The sequence below is a fragment of the Panthera leo genome, chromosome A1 (assembly GCF_018350215.1).
Source record: "Panthera leo isolate Ple1 chromosome A1, P.leo_Ple1_pat1.1, whole genome shotgun sequence".
Lineage (NCBI taxonomy): Eukaryota > Metazoa > Chordata > Mammalia > Carnivora > Felidae > Panthera > Panthera leo.
This window is the reverse complement of record NC_056679.1, coordinates 128357735-128377620: the sequence shown is the minus strand read 5'-3', so window position 1 is coordinate 128377620 and position 19886 is coordinate 128357735. Positions and strand designations below refer to the sequence as shown.

The following is a 19886-nucleotide window of genomic DNA, read 5'->3' as shown; positions in this document are numbered from 1 at the left end:
TTGTTTTATATATTTGTCATCCTTAGTTGATGGTTTGTATTTTCGGTGCCAATGCATTAGATCTATAATCATTTGGCCCAGTGTAGTTGGATATGTGTACATGTTCTATATAATTTTAATAGTACATAATTTGAAAAATGTAAACATAATGGAGTCAAGTTGGCTATTGGTTTTAAAAGATTAAAAACTTCTTTCTAAATCAGGTTTGTTACAGAAAGAGAAAATGGCTATTGAAGCATTTCAGATTTGCTGCCTCCTCCTGCCACCCGAAAATAGGAGAAAGTTACAGCTGTTGATGAGGATGATGGCAAGAATCTGCCTAAATAAGGAGATGCCACCCCTGTGTGATGGCCTTGGTACCCGAACACTGGTAGGTTGATCTCTACCATCTAACTTGACTTCAGTTTTGGCAATAAAATCCACCTGAGTAGAGTTTACTAGCTTGGCAGCCAGAGGAAGGTGCAAGGCAGGCTTGCTTGTAGAGCCATCGCTTGGAAACCACCCCGACACTAAACACTTTGGGTGTTAGTGTCTTAAATAACATAATGCAAAGTGGAGAGTGAGTAGGGATAGGCTCTGAGTTTAAAGGGGTCTGCTGCCTAGGGCCTACTGTCAACATAAAGAGAAGGAAGGGTGGACAGTGAGGATAAGTGGTCTCTCAAGAAAACAGTATTCTTTCCTCCAGGACAAAAAGGGTTGTGAAGCATTTGTCACTATAACAAGTGGACGCAGCCTGTATAATGAGGTGAAGAGGAAAGAAGTAAAATACAGAGTTGGATCAGATAGCCTGGCAGGGAGATTGAGAACTTGTTCACTCAGGTTATGATCTTAGGGTCCATAAAATATTCTCAGTTTTGCTTACCAATGTATGCTAATTTTCTTTTATTATTTTTTGAAGTTTTTGTTTATTTATTTTATTATTATTTTTTTAATGTTTATTTATTTTTGAGAGAGACAGAGACAGGATGCGAGTGAGCTAGGGGCAGAGAGAGAGGGAGACACAGAATCCGAAGCAGGCTCCAGGCTCTGAGCTGTCAGCACAGAGCCCGATGCGGGGCTCGAACTCACAAGCTGTGAGATCATGACCTGAGCCAAAGTTGGACGCCCAACCAACCGACTGAGCCACCCAGGCGCCTCTATCTATCTATCTATCTATCTATCTATCTATCTATCTATCTACCTTTGAAGGAGAGAAAGAGCAAGCAGGGGAGGGGCAGAGAGGGAGGGAGGGAAAGAGAATCCCAAGCAGGCTGTGCTCTGTCAGCGCAGAACCTGATGTGGGGCTCAAACTCACGAACCGTGAAATTGTGACCTGAGCCAAAGTCAGACGCTTAACTCATTGAGCCACCCATGTGTGCCACATATGCTAATTTTAAATTCTACTTTGCTAATGTTAGCATGTCTTTTAAAATAGGGTTTATGTTTAGAATTTCTTATTACAAAAATTTTTAATTTTCCTCAAAATTGGAGGCCTTGGAGCAAATTTGATGCTTCTTTGAGGTGTATGTCCTTTTCACGTCCAGGTGAACCATGGTGTACCTCTGGGGGTCCTCTGGTCCAGTTTTAGAAGTGTGGGGTAAGATCAGAGGAGCACTCAGTGCCCAGTAGAGGGATTCTTGACCTTAGTTTTGATTGGGTAGATAGGTAATGGGGCTAATGGGCCTTTGTGAAGGGCTGAAGAAAACTTTGCACTGTTCCCCAGAAGGATACACATGTAAAATTTTGCATACAATTTCAAGGCATTCAGATTCCCTAAGGTCCATAGTCTCCAGGTAAAAAATGTCTGTCTGCGTGTCTCTCTGTACACGTACATGTGAATGAAAAATAAAGGATCCTCTGCAGTAAGTTGATGAAATGAAGTCTAATTAAGCAGAATTACATGATTTCATGCTTGTAGGTTTCAAAATAAGATTGTCAGCAGTAAAATTAGTAGGAAAAGGAAAAAGTATCTATCCAAAGGATAGTATTAAAGAAGGAAATAGTTAATATACCTTCTATGAAAGCAGCTATATAATATTTTTTATATTTCTGCTTTTTGTAAAGTCTCATCATTTAACGAACTTGTTACAAAGTCTAATGATTTTGTCCAAATGTGATTGTCAAATGTACACCCAAAATCCTAGAGAAAATTACAGTTAACTGGGAAAAAACATAACTGTTGAGGCATATATGTTGTGCTAGCAGATTTTTTAAAAAATCAGTAGTGAAATAAGGATATTAGTAAACTAAATGGCTTTAAAGTACTTTGAACTTTGAAATGCTACATGATTCAAGTAATGGTAGTGATAATAATTTTCAGAATTCGTTCATATATGTTTAAAACTGTCTGTAAAGGGGTGTGCTTTAAAAACTGCTCAGACAAGCATGTCTGCTGAGTCTCTGTGAGATGAGACGCATCTTCTGTTTTACTGGTTGATAAAAATCAGCCCATCTCAGATGACCAGGTATGGCCAGGTGCCAGATTAGATGTGTACCCTGTCCTGTGGGCCATTTCTCCCTGACTAGTCACATTTGTTTTTTGCAAATTAGATGGAACTCAGTTCATTGTAGGGAAAGAAGACTTCATCTGTGTTTCATTAAAAAATACCTCCCCTTCTTGTTTCAGATGGTTCAGACATTTTCCCGTTGCATCTTGTGTTCCAAGGATGAAGTAGACTTGGATGAGTTATTAGCTGTGAGGTTGGTGACATTTCTAATGGACAATTACCAAGAGATTTTGAAAGTCCCTTTGGCCTTGCAGACCTCCATAGAGGAGCATGTGGCTCATCTACGAAGAGTCCAGGTAAAGAAAGGGATGTTACCAGTCCTTTAAAATTGCCAGCAGAAAGTCATGTAAACTTGCTAGGTTTCTTGGAACCTCTTGTTGGGAAGAAGTAAGTGAATAAATCTGTACAAAGTGCTTCCAACAGGGCTTGCTGCATGGTAAGCTCTGTATGTGTTTGGTATTATTGAAAACTTACAGAATGCTTACTTGGTTTGGTTATGTAATCAATACTGCATACTTCTGACTGCAACTTCCTTAAATGAATTTGTTTAGAATCTGCATATACTTCCTGATGGAAATGATTTATGTGTAATACATGTCTTGATCATAATCGCCCTGTGACTGACATACTATTGATATTTGCATTTTTTCGATGAGTGAGCTAAGGCATGGAGAATTTAAGTCACAGAGCCAGGATTCACACACATAAACTCAATTTCCAGAATCCGTGGTCTGTCATACCACACTGCCTCCATAAAACGTGGTGTGGTAGAAGAATGGCCTTAGAGCCGTAAAGTCCTGGCTGGGCCAGTTCCTGGTTTTCCCTTTTCCTGATTTTGTGGCCTTGGGCAAGTCTCTTAACCTCTCTGAATTTTAGTTTCTGCAAGTGTTAAAATGGGCCATACCTGCTCTATAAAATTGTTGCTAAGAGTAGAATACTGTATTGTAAAACCCCTAGCATAAATGTCTGACTTACAGCAGGTACTCGTTGAAAGGTAGCTTTTACTATTGTTCTGTTAAAATGATGCAGAAGAAATGTAATGCATAACTATTATGTGGGCCCCAAGTGGGGTTTGTATGTCAGCCTGTGGGAGCAGAAACTTGATAAATGCAAGCAAAAGGTCTGCTTACCTCCTTTGGAATGATTGGCCCTCTTTCTGCTTAAGCACTTTTTGAGGTTCCACGATTAAGGACCAGTGAGCTGCTACCTCCCAAAGTATTTTCAGGGTGAATAACTGTTCACCTGTTTCAGCATGCAATTTAAAAATTAAAACAAAAAATTTTGGGTAATTGTCAACCTAATCTATTGAAGGAATTTGGAAACTATAGAAAATGTACACCAAAAACTCTAAGAGTAACACTATCTATTCAGTTAGTATTATCGTCTTTCAGATGTTTTTCTGTGTCATGTCTTGTCTTGTCTTGCCTCCCCACTTCTCCCTTCCCTTTCCTTCCCTTCCATTCCCTCCCCTTTCCCTTCCCCTTCCCTTCTCCCCTCCCCTTTCCTCACTCTCTCTCACTCTTGCTCTTTTCTTTTATACCGTATTTTCTTTTGATAGTACAACAAGAAATATTTCCCATATCACTAAATATTCTTGACTGACACCAGGGTTGTTGAGAGCTCAGACCCTGGAGCTAAGTGGTACTTGTGTTCTTGATATACCCTTTATTGGCCCTGTGACCTTGGGCACATTTTATAAAATGTCTCTGCTTCAGCCTCTACCTGACATCCCTCTTTTCTTATCTGTAGAGTGGGATAAAAATGGTCAATACCTACCTCCTGGGGTTGTTTTAGGGATTGAATGGCTTAAGATGTGTAAAGTGCTTAGAATAATATTTATCACATACTAGGCCCTCAGTTGGTAGCTTCTGTTAATATTATCATCATCATTAGTGTTATGTCATTCCACAGTATTGTTATTATTGATAGTATAGTGTTCAGTAATATGGATATATACCATAATTTATTTAAATGGGTTTCTTTGGTTAGATTGTTTCCATTTCCCCCTCTGTTTTGCAAACAACCTACCAGTAAATATTTTTGTAGCTAGATTTTTTTTGGGGGTGTGTGTGGTGGTAATCCTTGATTATTTTCTAAAAATAATTTGTTTTTATTTATTTTGAGAGAGAAAGAGAGAGAATCCCAAGCAGGGTCCATGCCATCAGCACAGAGCCTGATGCAAGGCTCCATATCACAACCATGAGATCACAACCTGAGCTGAAATCAAGAGTCAGACACTCAATGGACTGAGCCACCCAGGTGTCCCTGTAAGAATAAAATTTTATGAGTGGTATTGCATGGTCAAAGGCCTTGAGTGTATTTTAAGTATTGATTGCATATTGCCAAATTCCCTTTAGAATGATTATGCCAATGTATATTCCCATGAATTGTCTAAGAAAGTGTTCATTTCTTTGCACCCTTGTGCTACTTTGGGTATTATTATTAACACATATACCTTTGCCGTTTTAATGGGTAAAAAGTATAACCTTAGTGCTGTTTTAGTTAAATCTTCCCTCCGCCCAATATTTCTATGACCCTAACCTATAAAAAAGGTAAAGAAGAAATACTTCACTGAATTTCTGCAGGGAGAATTGATAGCAGTAGCTATGTTCCTCTATATGCTTGCTGGGTTTGTGTGTCCCATAGCACAGGCATATGCTGCAGCAGCTTATAACTGAGCCCTTTGCTCTCAGTTGAGGATCAGAAGGCTGAGCTGTGCTGATTCATTTAACTGCACATTATCATGATCTTGAGGAGGGCACTGCTCTGGCACTACATAAAACCAGTAAGCACTCATTTGTCCAATTACATTTTCTCTGTTGGAAGTACTCAGTAGAATTGCTGACCAGTTGTTTCAGTATTCAGAGATTTCTGTTCTCTCGTGGACTACTCAGCCCCTACAGCATGTGAGATTTAGGGAAGTGCTTCTCTGAAAATGAACAATGTTACTTGGATTGTTCTGGGGAAATTACACAGCTGATCCTGGGATAGATAAATTGTGAGGTATGTGTTGTTTTTGACACCAACCTTTTATCAGCCTTGACTACAGTCCTCTTCTTCCTTTGCTATCTTTAATCATAGATATCTAGAATTTTCCTTACTAGGCTTCTGGCTGCAGAAGAACAAAAGGTATTATATTTTTGGGAAGATGGAACACTTTAACTGAGGTCTATCCTGATGGGGCTTTGTCTCTAGACCTACATCATTGGAAACTCCTCATAGAGTATATGTATGGTTTTCTGTATTCACAGAACTATGTGTTTAGATCTGTAGGAAGAACTGCAAGACGTCTTTCTGCTAAAACTATGTGAAAGATGTAATAGTCAAATTTTTTAAGTCTTAGGTATTGGCATATCCCAACAATCTGTACAGTTTTAGGGTGGGATAGTTTAGGGGTGATTATGATTTGCACTCATTCACATTTAGAGGTTGTCTGAAATTGAGCACCAGGAAGATCAGATCCATCTACTCTGACGCTAAATGTGTGGCGAATTTTTAAAGTCTGTCCATATTCAAGTGGAGATCAAAGAAGTCCAACTGAAAAGAACTCTGGAGTGACAGTGACAACTGTGGATTGAACCAAAGTGCTTTTCAAAAGGGCTATTTTGAAGATTATGATTCTGATTTTGGAGAAACTGTGGTGATTGGCAGTGCAAAGAATCACATGTAAAATTCTTTAATTAAAAAATTATTGACCTAAGGGGCGTTCAGGAATCTACTCCTGAAATCATTGTTGCACTACATGCTCACTAACTTGGGTGTAAAGTAAAAAAAAAAAAAAAAAAAAAAAAAAAAAAAAAAAAAAAAAAATCATTGTCTACTAAAGTCTGAGGCCTGTGTTTTGTTAGGCTTGCTTTCTGGAGATTTAGGATTTGATTTTAGTGGGCCATGTTTCCAAGTTTCTTTGTATGCCTTATGATCTTTTGTTGAAACTTGGGCATTTGATAAAACACCCACATCACCTCTTTGCAGACTGGCTCCATGCAAAGAAAAGTCTTCCCCTTCAGCCTAGCATGAAGGCCTTTATTGGGCATGGGTCTTCTTTGGGTCTGTGGGTGTGCTTTGTACCCAATCCCCCTGTAAAAATGTCTGCTTTTTAAATGTATTAATTTCTATAAGAGTTTCACAAGTCCAAATCCTAGACCATTTGACCACCTTCGTATTGATAGACTCCACTGTTGTTGTTTTTTAAAAGATTTAATTTTTTTTAAAAATTTTTTTTTTTTAACGTTTATTTATTTTTGAGACAGAGAGAGACAGAGCATGAACAGGGGAGGGGCGGAGAGAGAGGGAGACACAGAATCTGAAACAGGCTCCAGGCTCTGAGCTGTCAGCACAGAGCCCGACACGGGGCTCGAACTCACGGACCGTGAGATCATGACCTGAGCCGAAGTCGGACGCTTAACCAACTGAGCCACCCAGGTGCCCCAAGATTTAATTTTTTTAAAGTAATCTCTACACCTAACGTGAGGCTTGAGCTCACAACCCTGAGATCAAGAGTTGCGTGCTCCCCCGACTGAACCAGCCAGGTACCCCAATACAATCCCATTGTTATTTATGGTTTGTGGTCATCTTTAGCAGTACAATTCATTCTACCTCTCTCTTTTTGAGCACAGATGTCATCCTGGTAATCTTTGGCAAGAAGGCACTGGCAAAACCGTGATGTAAATTTTTGGAATTAAGAATAATGAGAAATTTAATAAAATTTAATAAAAAATAAAATTGGAGGAAAAAATATTTGAACTTGTATGCACATTATGATGCTCAGAATGTATAATGATGACAAAATTACAAGTTGACTTGAAAATCCACAATTGCAATGAGATGTTTTAATATATCCTATCAGCAAATGGATAAGATAATATTTGTTAATATCTAACAGTTAATAAAACATTTTAAGGAACATGTACAGAAAAAAATTATTACCTAAAAAAAAAGCTTTAATTTCTTTCTAATTGAAGTATAATTGCCATAGTGTTACATTAGTTTCAGGTGTATAACATAGCCATTCCATAGTTCTGTACATTACTCAGTGCTCCTCACAATGAGTATGGTAACTATACAACTTGTTACATTATTGACTGTATTCTCTATGTTGTACTTTTCATGTCTGTGCCTTATTTATATTTTCTAACTGGAAGTTTTTACCTCTTAATTCCCTTCATATTTGCCTATCTCCCCCCATCCCTGTGCCCCTTCTTCTGTATATGAGAGTAAAGTTGGTTTTTTTTTGTTTGTTTTTTTATATTCCAGATATAAGTGAAATCATATGGTATTTGACTTTCTCTATCTGACATCACTTAGCAACATATCTTATAGGTCCATCTATGTTGTCACAAATGGCAAGATATCATTCTTTTTATGGCTGAGTAATGTTCCATGTATATACCACCTTTTTTTTTTTTGAAGTTGCAGTATAGCTAACATACAGTGCTATATTAGTTTCAAGAGTGTAATATAGTGATTCAACAGTTCCGTACGTCACCCAGTGTTCATCATGACAAGTGCACTGTTTAATCCCCATAACCTTTTTTACCCATCCCACACCATCTGTCCTGTGGTAACCATCAGTTTGTTCTCTATAGCTAAGAGTCTGTTTCTTGGTTTGTCTTTCTCTTTTTCCCTTTGCTATTTATTTATTTATTTATTTATTTATTTATTTATTTATTTATTTATTTTTGGTTTGTTTCTTAAATTCCACATATGAGTGAAATTATATGGTAATTTTTTTCTCTAACTTATTTCTGTTAGCATTATACTCTCTAGCTCTATCCTTAATTGTTGCAAATGGCAGTAAGGTTTTGTTCTTTGTGTGTGATAAACATAGGTGTGTGCATATTTATTTTCAAATTAGTATTTTCATTCTGTTTGGGTAAACATCCAGAAGAGGAATTACTGGATCATATGGTAGTTCTGTTTTTAATTTTTTGAGGAACTTTCATACTATTTTCCACAATGGTTGCACCAATTTACATTCCACTAACAGTGCACGAGGGTTCCTTTTCTCCACATCCTTGCCAGCAGTTGTTATTTCCTGTCTTTTTGATTCTAGCCATTGTGACTGGTATGAGGTGGTATCTAATTGTGGTTTTGATTTCTGTTTCCTGGATGATTAGTGATGTTGAGCATCTTTGCATGTTTCTATTGGGCATCTGTACGTCTTTGGAAAAATGTCTTTTCCAGTCTTCTGCCCATTTTTAAATCAGATTATTTGTTTTTTTGATGTTGAGTTATATAAGTTCTATATTTTGGATAGTATAACTTTATTGGATATATCATATGGAGATATTTTCTCCCATTCACTGTGTTGTCTTTTTGTTTTATTGAGGGGTTTTTTGTTTTTGTTTGGTTTGTTTTGATTTGGTTTGTTTGTTTGCTATACAAAATCTCTTTATTTTAGTGTAGTCCCAGGAGCTTATTTTTACTTTTGTTTGCCTTGCCTGAGGAGACATATCCATAAATATGTTGTTTAGGGTAATGTCCAAGAGATTATAGCCTATGTTTTCTTTTGGGAGTTTTAAGATTTTTGGGTCTCAACTGACTAAGCTACCCAGGTGCCCCGGACCATTGTGTTTTCATTTTCATTTGTCTTCATGTATTTTTTTTTTAAATTTCTTCTTTGATTTCTTCATTGATCCATTGGTTATTTAGTTGCACATGTTTTTGTTTATTTCAGGTTTTTTGTTTTTTTGTTTGCTTTTGATAACTGATTTCTACTTTTACACTGTTGTGATTGGAAAAGATGCTTGATATGATTTCAGTCTTCTTAAATTTATTGAGTCTTGTTTTGTGGCCTAAGATGTGATCTATGCTGGAGAGTGTTCCATGTACATTTGAAAAGAATGTGTATTCTGCTGTATATGAATGAAATATTCTGTATATATTTGTTACGTCCATCTAACCTTGTTGATTTTCTGTCTGGATGACTTCTCCATTGATGTAAGTGGGGTGTTAAAGTCTCCTATTATGATTGTATTACTGTCAGTTTCTCCCTTTATACCTGTTAATATTTGCTTTATGCAAATTAAATATATATATTTTTAAAGTTTTTACGTACTTATTTGTGAGAGAGAGAGAGAGATTGAGCAGGGAGGGGCAGAGAGAGAGGGGTACAGAGAATCTGAAGCAGGCTCTGTGCTGACAGCATAGAGCCTGATGTGGGGCTAGAACTCATAAACCATGGGATCATGACCTGAGCAAGGTCCAATGCTTAGTCAACTGAGCCACCCAAATGGCCCTGAAATTAAATATTTTTAATGGATGCTTGTTTATTTATAGGTCTTGGTATTATGTTTCCTCTTTTTTCTTCCTTCTCCCTTTTGCCCTATACAATGTCTGAATATTTATTTTCTTGATTTTCAGTGTTAACATATTTGGAGATGGTTGTAGAACTTCTCTCTACATAACAGCCAAGCTATATGTGTTTCTCTGTCCATCCCCAAGAAAGAGGATCAGATTCTCCAGATGTGGGAAGGGATCCACTAAGTGTGGTCAATATTATAATTGTTTTGAATCATTTTTGTCAACATGTTTAGTTTATGTTTCAACTTAAGATTTTATTTAAAAGAACACGCAGGTTTTTTATTTATTAAAATGGATCTTGGGTTTAAAAAGGTAAACATCTCTTACTTAAAACTGTGGCTGTGATATTTTTTTTGAAGTTATAGAAACACTGTTACCTTTTACCAAAGAGTTTTCCCCAAATTGAAGAATGATGTGGTACTCTTAGTAGGAGATATGCTGTATTTGATCTGAACTAATTTTTGCAGTTTATGTGAAAAATATACTTATTCCATTCACTATTAATCCTTTTGCCTTAGATAAAATACCCAGGAGCTGATATGGATATCACTCTATCTGCTCCATCATTTTGCCGTCAGATCAGTCCAGGGGAGTTTGAATACCAGAGAGCATACGGCTCTCAGGAACCTCTGGCAGCCTTGCTGGAAGAAGTCATAACAGATGCCAAACTCTCCAGCAAAGAGAAGAAGAAAAAACTGAAGCAGGTAAAAGAAGAATATTCTTTAGAAGTCATTTCTTCTGCCTGCTGTTCTTATATTTTTTCTTTTTATTCTCTGTTTTACTAAGTTTCATATAAATCTCATCTTCTATGACATAGCAGTTTTGAAAGTATATTACTCAATTTATACATTCCGGCAGTCTCATTGTTTTACACAATTGTGGTCTGTTTTCCACGTCTTTATTTTCCAGTGTAGATATTTTACCATTGTTGAACTCTTCATTTGTGGAGCTCTTCTCTATTATTTGTCCTTTGTTTTGGTATGCGGCTTGATGTGTTAGTGGAGTAATTACTTTAAATTCAGAGAAGCTATCAAATGAGGACAGGTTCCTTTTGATTTTTTTTTTGAAAGGCAAATTATACTGAATTTGCAAATAGAAAATGTGTAAAACTGGAAAGGCTTTGGTTTTAGATCACCAGTATCAAATTGTTTTTTTGCCTCAGGCAGCACTAAAAGTTTTTAGTTCCTGCTAGGAACAAGGTTTAGGGTTTCATTGAATAGTGTTTAACTCACACTAGATTTGCTTCGACCATTCTTAAAGTATTGATTCCAGATTAAGTGAATTGTTTTTATTTTTGAAGTCTGACTCCTGCAAGCTTGATCCCTGATCACATCATGCATATAGGCTTATACACAGATCACCAGAGTTCTAGACTCCCAATCGTATTTTTCTCAGTAATTTTGGAGAAGAGTTCAGTGTTGAGGATGAAGGAAAAGCATATTGCCTCTCTTTAAGCTTTTCATAAAGTCATATATACTGGAATGTTTTCCCTTCCATTTGAGCAGAAGCAGGTGGGACTGAGTTGGAGAAGCTGGGAGATCGTGAAATGTAGTTGGGCCAAAATTTTCTTTAACTGTGTAGAACATAAGTTATTTTCAAGTCAGGATTACTTGTGAATATTTTTAAAGTGAAGTCTATTTATAGTTAGCAGTGGGGGAAATTTTAAGAAATAAGACCAAAATGAGAAGTGTATTTGAAGCTTTGATCAAATTTAAATTGAATTAGATCTATAGCAAGTGGAATCAAATGATCTTACCAAAAGAAATGGATTTGTGTTGGAGTGAATTTGATTACGATTAGTTGTCTTGTTATTCTCTTTTCTGATAGAGAACAATAAACATTGAAACAAAACAAAAACAGCTTGTATGGAATCAGATCAGAAAGTCTTTAATTTTAAAATTAGATCGCCTAATTTTATTGGCCCTTATGTGGGGTTTTTTTGACTCATCTTGAATCTTTTTTTTTTTTTTAGTTTCAAAAATCCTATCCTGAAGTCTACCAAGAACGATTTCCTACACCAGAAAGTGAAGCACTTCTGTTTCCTGAAAAACCGAAACCGAAACCACAGCTCCTGATATGGGCACTAAAAAACCCTTTCCAACCATTTCAAAGAACTAGAAGTTTTCGGATGTAGTGCTTACGTAGCTCTTAGAGATCTCTGTTGCTGTTGCCTCGAGCAAATTGGTGGTTATAGGAGGATTATGGCGATGGAAGAAAGAAGAGCAGAAAATAGAGGCTACGGAAAATAGAAAGTTACCGGACTTCCTAAAATGTTGAGCCATTATCAGTATTTTTGTAAAACCCAATGCTATTTTTAAAGTGTACAAATCAGTTAAAAGTTGAGACAAATGTATAGTGGTATGGTTAATATGCGTGTCTGTAATTGTTACAAAATTTGTGGGTAGTTTTATTTTTTTATTTGTTATCTTTCATGGTGTTAATAAAATAACTGTACATTTCAGTTACTGATGTCTTTGTTATAACCAAGTTTTAAAAATAGTGTATGTACTTGAATAAGAGAGACACTGGGTACTGCTACTGTGATGCTCTTGACTTCACAGCTTAATAGTTGTGACTTCTCTTTGTGTAAAATTTGGTTTTCATTGTTGTACAGAGAGTCTTAAGGCTCCACATTATGATGACTGTGTCTTTTATTGCAGATTCGTTGGATGTTATGACAGCTTTAACTAAAGCTGGTTCTTTTAGAACATATATTAACTGGTGTTCACCTATATTTGGGGTTGATTTTCATTTGCCTGCAGTGGTATCATTTCAGTCTTGGCTGGAGATGGAAAATTGAACTGAGTAATCTTTTTGGGTCCCCTTGTTCCTGTGATTGTGAGTCAGGTCTTTGTTGTTTCATGAAAAGCACAAATAGGTTAAGTAAAACAAGACTACTTCCTTTGTATTTCTCCCACCTTCCTCATCCTTTGGAAAGTAAATGGAATGTAAATAAATACTGGTTTTTGTTTTTTTATGCTCTGTGGTGTTTCTTTTTTGGTATTTATTTCGTTCAGTTAGAAAACATCTTCAGATGCTGAAGTTCATCATCTTGGCCAGTGTCCTCACATCATTCATTTATTTCTATGATAAAATGAGTGATGTTAGGCTTTTTATGAGCCTTCAGGAGCCTTTGTCTGTTGTGGCTAAGTGATAGGATATCTCTTGAGATTAGAGTACCTAAAGACCCAGTTTGCTTTGCCCTTTTGCAAATAATGGTACACTTAGATTGAAGCATCTGGAAGCCTTCTTCTATAAGTAATTGCCCTAAATTTTAAGAGTAACAGTCACTAGTTGGCTTTGGACTGAATTCCCTTGCCTTTGCTCTGGCCCTGTTCTTTTGTTGCAGAATGCCTCCTACATGTGACTCAGATTTTGTTTACTTACAAGTGGATAAAAGTATTCTTCTTGGTTTGGATACCACCTTTCCCTCCGAATAGGTAAAGGAATGGGAGATTTTTAGTATTTCAGGATTTGTTTTCAGATCTTAGAATGATGTTTAGAGCAAAGAATAAGTCTACTTCTGCTTTCTTTGCGCTCTGGTAAACCTTCCCATTGACAGTGTCTAAGAGTTCTTTTTGCTTAATGTCCTCACCAAAACTTGCTATTGTCAGAGTTTGAATTGTTGTCAATGTGGTGGGTGTATAATGGTATCTCATTATGGTTTTACTTTGTGTTATGGGTATGGTTTAGCCAAAGACTTCTACTGTATATGTTTTTTTACTTTTTCCATTTTTATTCAGATTTTAGTATCAGCCTGTCAAGCTTTACACATGTGTGCACACACACACACCTCTGAGATTTTGATTTGGATTGTACTGAATTTATAAATCAATTTGGAGATAATTGCTATATTTACAATATTAAGTCTTCCAGTGGATGAACATAGTTTATCTTTCCATTTATTTAGAATAAATGAGAAAAAAAAAATCTCTGCAAAGGTTTGCAAATCGTTTGTTAGATGTGTTCCTAGGTATTTGATACTTTTAAAAAATATGTTAGTATCAAAAATTTCAAGTATACGCAAAAGTAAATAGTATCCATCCCTAACTTCACTAGTTATTATTTAACTGAAAAATACCTCTTGTTCGATCCTATTGTGAAGGGGGTTATTTTTAAAATTTCCACTTTCAGCTTCTTGCTTATATATAGTATAAAACTGATTTTTGTGTACTGATATTTGTATCCAAACTCCCTGCTAGGCTTTCCTGTTTTTTTTAATGTTTATTTATTTTTGAGAGAGAGAGGAAGGCATAGAGAGAGGGGGAGACACAAAATCTGAAGCAGGTTCCAGGCTCTGAGCTGTCAACACAGAGCCTGATGTGAGGCTTGAACTCAAGAAACGTGAGATCACGATTTGAGCTGAAGTTGGACTCAACTGACTGAGCCACCCAGGTGCCCCTAGTCTTTCCTATTAATTCTAAACATCTAGTGTGTTTTTTTAATTTCCTACATATTCACTACATAATAAGCAAACAATGACAGTTTTTGTTTTTCATTTCTGCAGTCTGTGGCATTTAAAATGTCCCCAGTGACCCCTGCCTGTTGGTATTTGTGTAATCTTTCCTTGAATGTTAAGTTGGGTGTAGTGACACATTTGTAACAAATAGAATATGACAAAAGTGATAGGATATCTCTTGAGATTAGAGTACATAAAGACCCAGTTTTCATCTTGCTTGCCCTCCCTCTCTATTTCCCAGGCCTGCTCTGAGGGGAAAGCCAGATGACCTGTGGGAGCTGCTCTTTGGAGAGGCCCCTCAGGCCAGGAACTCCTGTCTCTGCCTTCTAGTGAGCGAGGACGTGCGGCCTGCCAACAGCTGTGTGAGCAATCTTGGAAGTGGCTGTTCTGAAGCCTGCCAGCAGTCACGTGAGTGATCCTGCAAGCACACTCTCTCTTAAACCTTGAGGTGAAGGCAGCCTTAGCTGACGCTTTGACTGAAGCCTGAGGTCCTGAGCCAGAGGACTCAGCTTCATTGTGCCTGGATTCCAGACCCACAGAAACTGTGAGATAATAAATATTTGGCTTTTCCAGTCACTTAATCTGGGGGTAATTTGTTATGAAGTGATAGATACGATACACCTTCCAATTCGTTTTCCCTCTTTTTCTCCCTCCCTCCCTCCGTCCCTCCTTTCTTCCTTCCCTCCTTCATTTTTTAGAATTATTATAAACTGTCACTCTTTATCTTTAGCAATGTACTTGTTTGCAGTCTTTCCATATTATATTTTAGTTGTGTCCCTTATAACCATCATATAGATTATTTTTTAAGATGCCAACTTGACAATTTTTGTTTCTAGTCAAAATTATGTAACAAATTATATTTAATAAAATTCTATATTTGGGTATAAACATTTATTGATGTTTTACGCCTCTATGTCTCTACTTTCTTGACTTTTTTTGGATCTTACACCTAATTTCATGTTTTCTTCTAATTTGAAACTCAATATTCTGTTTCTAATTTTCTTATTGGGTCCCTGGAAATTACATTTTACATACTAATTTATCAAAGTTTAATGTCAGTAAATACCTTTTACCCTCCACGGAGGCTGTTCAGGGACCTTAAAGCACTAACAACACCCTCCCAAATGAGGTATTATTCTTCTGATATATTTTAACTTTATAATTTTTAAACCTCATACTATATTGTTTTTATATATAGTATTTGTTTATTAGACTTACCCATGTTTTACCACATTTCTCCTTAGAGTACATTCTTCAGAACTTAGTATTTGCTGGTTTTTGTCTTTTTCATTTTGCCCTCATTCCTTTTTTAAATAAATAACTTTATTAGATGTAATTTACATATCATGTAATTAACCCTTTTAAAGTATATAATTCAGTGGTTTTTAGTATTTTACGTTTTATGTTTTTCTTATATCAAAACTTGCCATTATAATCATTTTTAAGCGTACAGTTCTGTATAAAGAATGCCTTCATTCTTTACAAATATTTCTGCTGCTTATAGAATTCTAGGTTGAAGGTTTTTGTATCTCAGTACCTTGTAGTCATTCATTTGTTAGCTGGCTTCCATTGTTACTGATGAGAAGTCTGTTGACACTCTTTATAGATAGTGTGTCATGTTTTGGCAGCTGCTGTTTATGATTTTCTCTTTATCTTTGGTGGTCTGAAGTTTACAATGACATTTCTGGTTTATATAATGTACTCTTTCAGTGATTATTCTGATTGGTTATTTGTGGGGCTTCTTAAATAAGAGGATCAAGGTCTTTTACTCTCTTAAATATTCCCTTTCTCACAATCTCTCCTCTGCTTTTGATTCTTTAAACATATTTTAGATCTTTTCATACTATTCTCTGTTTCTTAATCTCTCATGTACCTTCCATATTTTTGCCTTTCTGTGCTGCATTCTGGATAATTTCTTTACTCTTTCTTCCATTCCAGCACATTTCTCTTCAGGTATGTTTAGTCTACTATTAAATTCTTGTATTTGCTACTTTCGAATTTATATCCAATTTACAGCTCAGGAAACAAGACTCAGTAAGGTTGGGTAACTGCCCTAAGATCACCCATCTTGTGAACAGCATAGTAAGCGGTCACGACCAGCTGTGACTGCATTGTCCAGGCTCCTGACTCCGATGTCTTATTGTCTCCCATTGAGCATTGTTTCATGGTTTTTATGAGCACCGTTTGATATTTGTGTATAAGCTCAGACGTTGTGTAAAGACGTTTTTTTGGCCTATGCTTTGTAAAACTTAAGAACTCAAATTTCTTTTTTATTGGCAGTGTTTTCAGTGCCCTAACCTACCTTGCCAAATTCATTTCCACTCTTTTTCTGGTCACTTTCTATGAATATCTACTAAAGATTTTTCACTGAATTTCCTACATATCCCTATAAAAAAAATTGCAACAGTGATGAAACTAGAGTGTTTGGTAGAAGCTCTCTGGTGCAGTCATGTATTGGCTTTGTAGGTATGCCTTTTAAGGTATTGTGATAGGCAGGATGAGTAGAAAATGTCATAGGGATTATCATTGATCTGAGAGACTGCAATCAGGAATTTATCAAACGAGTGTTCCATACAGAAAATTTGAGGGTTCTAAAGCACATTTCAAGATTGAGTATATCCCATGTAATGGAATTCAGCCATTCTTCATTCTCATTTCTCATACATCATTGTGTTCCTGAATCTACCTTCAGGGAAGTCATATTTGGGCTCTAGCAAATGCAGCAGATGTATCAGTCATGACTTAGCATTTGTGTCCTCCCGGAGCTCTGTTTGGATTCCCACAGCCAGAAGAGCGTTTCTATACATTTTTATAGGAAATGTAACTTAAAAAGAGCCAGTATTTGTGAACTGTTAATGTATAAGAATAGGAAACTGAATATTTCTATGTTTAGAAGAGCACAAAATCTTTTCGCATGATTGAGAAAGGAATCAATTAAAATGCCTCTTTACTATATGGGGTGGCTGAATCTTTAACATCTTTCCTTTTGCCTTGAAGAACAAAAACGGACATTAAACATTAAAGTCCTGGAGTAATTTACTAAAACCAATATTGTTACTAAATAAATATTTATTTACGAAATAATTATTATTTACTACAATGAGTAGCAAGAGGCAATTCAACTGTATGTCTCTCCATCATTATAGCATTGGCCCAAATTTGAAGTGTTTACTTCAAAATGAAGCATTGGAAATTCTAATTTTGTGGCATTTGGAATCATTTTGCACTTGCATTTACTTGCCTAAGACAACATAACCTGCAAAAAAGTATACTACCTTGAATCATTACATGTTGGGTCTCCCAGGCGAACAAATTACTGTAAAACAAACTATGATTATTAGGACTTAAAGAAAATATTTGCTCCTGGGTACGCAAGTAATTTGTAAGTTGGGATCTGGTACAGCATTAATAAACAGAGAATTTGCTTCTTTTTATCAACTTGAAAATGCATTTGTTAGTTAATTTTGTAGAAGAAATATACTCCCTGGGATAACTGGAGTGTATATTCACTAATTTAAGAATATAATGAGTAACTTCTCGTGGATTTTTTGTGTGTTTTAGTGTCGGTATAACCTCAGTGTTTCAACTTTCCATTTGAGGAAATGAAATGGGAACAACAATGAGATAATAAGGTACTAGCCCATTAAAAAATGAAAGTTGTTGCTTGTTCAGTGTACGTTTGTGTTGCTCTGTAAGTTTCATAATTCAGTGAATCTAAGATTTAGTTAAAAAACTATAGTTTTTGCAAATTCCATCTTGGAGAATTGTTAAGTGAATTGTTTGCCTCATTTGAGGACCTAGAATAAATTATATTTCCCATAAAACATACCTGTCTCAAAGCAAAAAATAATATATGTGTTTGGCTGGGTGTATTCATTATATAATATCTCTGTTGGGCCTCTTCTTTCAAAACCGAGAACAGATTCCAGATACTTTTCTAGAGCATATAACAGAAGGTGTTCTCCCCTTTTCCAACCTCCACAAATTTTCCTTATAGCTGCCAGCCTCTCTCTCATAGTAATAACAAGGTAGTCTTGAGCATTCTAGTAAAACAAAGAAAACACCAGAGGACTGAAGATTATTTTATTTTCATAAGAACTAGGAAACTATAATTGATATTTAAAATAGAAGTACTTTTAATCAGTGTAGGGTTATCTGACATGGGAATGAAGAGGTCTTTTGCTTACTGTTTGCAACTAAGAACTTGTGCCCTTTGGAAGACTCTTTGCAACAAACATTTCAGTGATAATTTACTAAAGTAGCAGAACAATTTCCTGTGAAAAACAGTTATGTTAGGATAAAATGCAATCTGTGATTTTAAGAGCCTTTGATTCCAGTTTATTTCTATATATATATATATATATATATATATATATATATATATATGTATGTATTTATATTTTTAAAAAATCAGGTGTGTTTTAGACTCAGTTATTAAAAAAAGCAAAGTCATACCATGCGAACAATGTTTTGAAGATTAGAATCATGTGGCTGAAAGTTTCTTCACATGAGATCTTAAAACAGACCGTAATACAAGGCATAGAGGACAATAACAGCAGAAATGAGCCTTTTTGTCTACTGATTCTGCCTTTTTTTTTTTTTAATCAAACCTGGGATTTTGCCCATATGCAAGTTTGTCTTAAAGATTCAATCTTATTTAAAAAAAAAAAGCTTTCTGATACTTAGAAAAAAATTTAAGACTTTTCTAAATGGCATGTAGAGGGTGGTAAAATCTGATTGGATAATACTGCTTTCACTGTTTACCTCTTAATAATTACCTGAAGCAATAATTAACATTTGAAACATACACTGACATCATTTGTAAATTTCTTTGAACTTTCTACTCATCCAAATGCCAAGTATGATTAACCACCATTATTGGTTAAAGACCATAAAGGCTTTGATTTCAGAAAGTTCCTCACTCTTCTCTTCACAGAGAATGGAATTCACTGATCTATTAAAAGCTGTTGGAGGTGTCTGGTTTAGGAAGACTCTTCACAAGTCCTGACCATCCAGGACTTGGGACAGATGGACCCAGTGGGAACAGTCTTGTGTTGGTAATGATTGTACCATAAAGGAAAAGCTAGGGATTTTATTTAAAAGTTATGTATATTTTATATAATTTGTAATCCATTAGTTGTGGAAAGAAGAAACTTAAAAACTGATAATCTTTATTGTAACATAAGTAACTATGGGTACTGTTTTGACTCCTGTATCACCATATTTTTCTCCAAAACCTCACAGGGCTCTATTGCTTGCTAAACACTCTCCAAAAGTGGGCTATCTACATGGTGAGAATAAACAGTTATCTCAATGCAGCAGTGGATAATTTGGGTTAAATGTCAGATTACTAGATTTTAAAGTGAAAAAAATTGTCTACAAAATTGAGTTTGAGAAAAAAAAAACAACAGAGGTAGGATAATTTTGTGCAAGTCGCCTGTCTTTTCTACAACGTGGGAGTAACTGCCGGCTCTCTTTCCTTAGAATAAATCTTGGTTACCTCTTATTCCTCAGACTCATTTTTCATCTCTTTACCAAGCACCTTATAATAAGTGCAGAAGTAGAATCTGAGATAAAACGTGTTTGCAAACGATGCTTTTGGAGTTGACGACACCAACCTACTGCAAGGAGTCCAACAA

At 35.9% G+C, this 19886-nt stretch overlaps 1 protein-coding gene, 1 long non-coding RNA gene and 1 other non-coding gene across 4 annotated transcripts in view; all 3 read left to right on the top strand.

Annotated features, from left to right (window-relative positions):
* The window catches only part of DEPDC1B (DEP domain containing 1B), an 86237-nt gene extending 73467 nt beyond the window's left edge, over positions 1-12770 (top strand). For both annotated transcript variants that reach the window (XM_042939671.1, XM_042939681.1), the window contains 4 exons: positions 204-370; positions 2606-2782; positions 10307-10492; positions 11761-12770. In XM_042939671.1, coding sequence (XP_042795605.1) covers positions 204-370; positions 2606-2782; positions 10307-10492; positions 11761-11922 — 692 coding nt within the window. In that variant the 3' untranslated portion in view covers positions 11923-12770. The remainder of the gene's footprint in view (positions 1-203; positions 371-2605; positions 2783-10306; positions 10493-11760) is intronic.
* LOC122203000 lies at positions 5648-5778 on the top strand. Its single transcript, XR_006195012.1, has one exon. It is a non-coding gene; the product is annotated as a small nucleolar RNA SNORA18 (small nucleolar RNA).
* A 1724-nt stretch (positions 12771-14494) lies between the features above and the next one.
* On the top strand, positions 14495-19388 carry LOC122220337. The gene is made up of 3 exons (XR_006202805.1): positions 14495-14655; positions 17809-17879; positions 19184-19388. It is a non-coding gene; the product is annotated as an uncharacterized LOC122220337 (long non-coding RNA).
* The last annotated feature ends 498 nt before the right edge of the window (positions 19389-19886 follow it).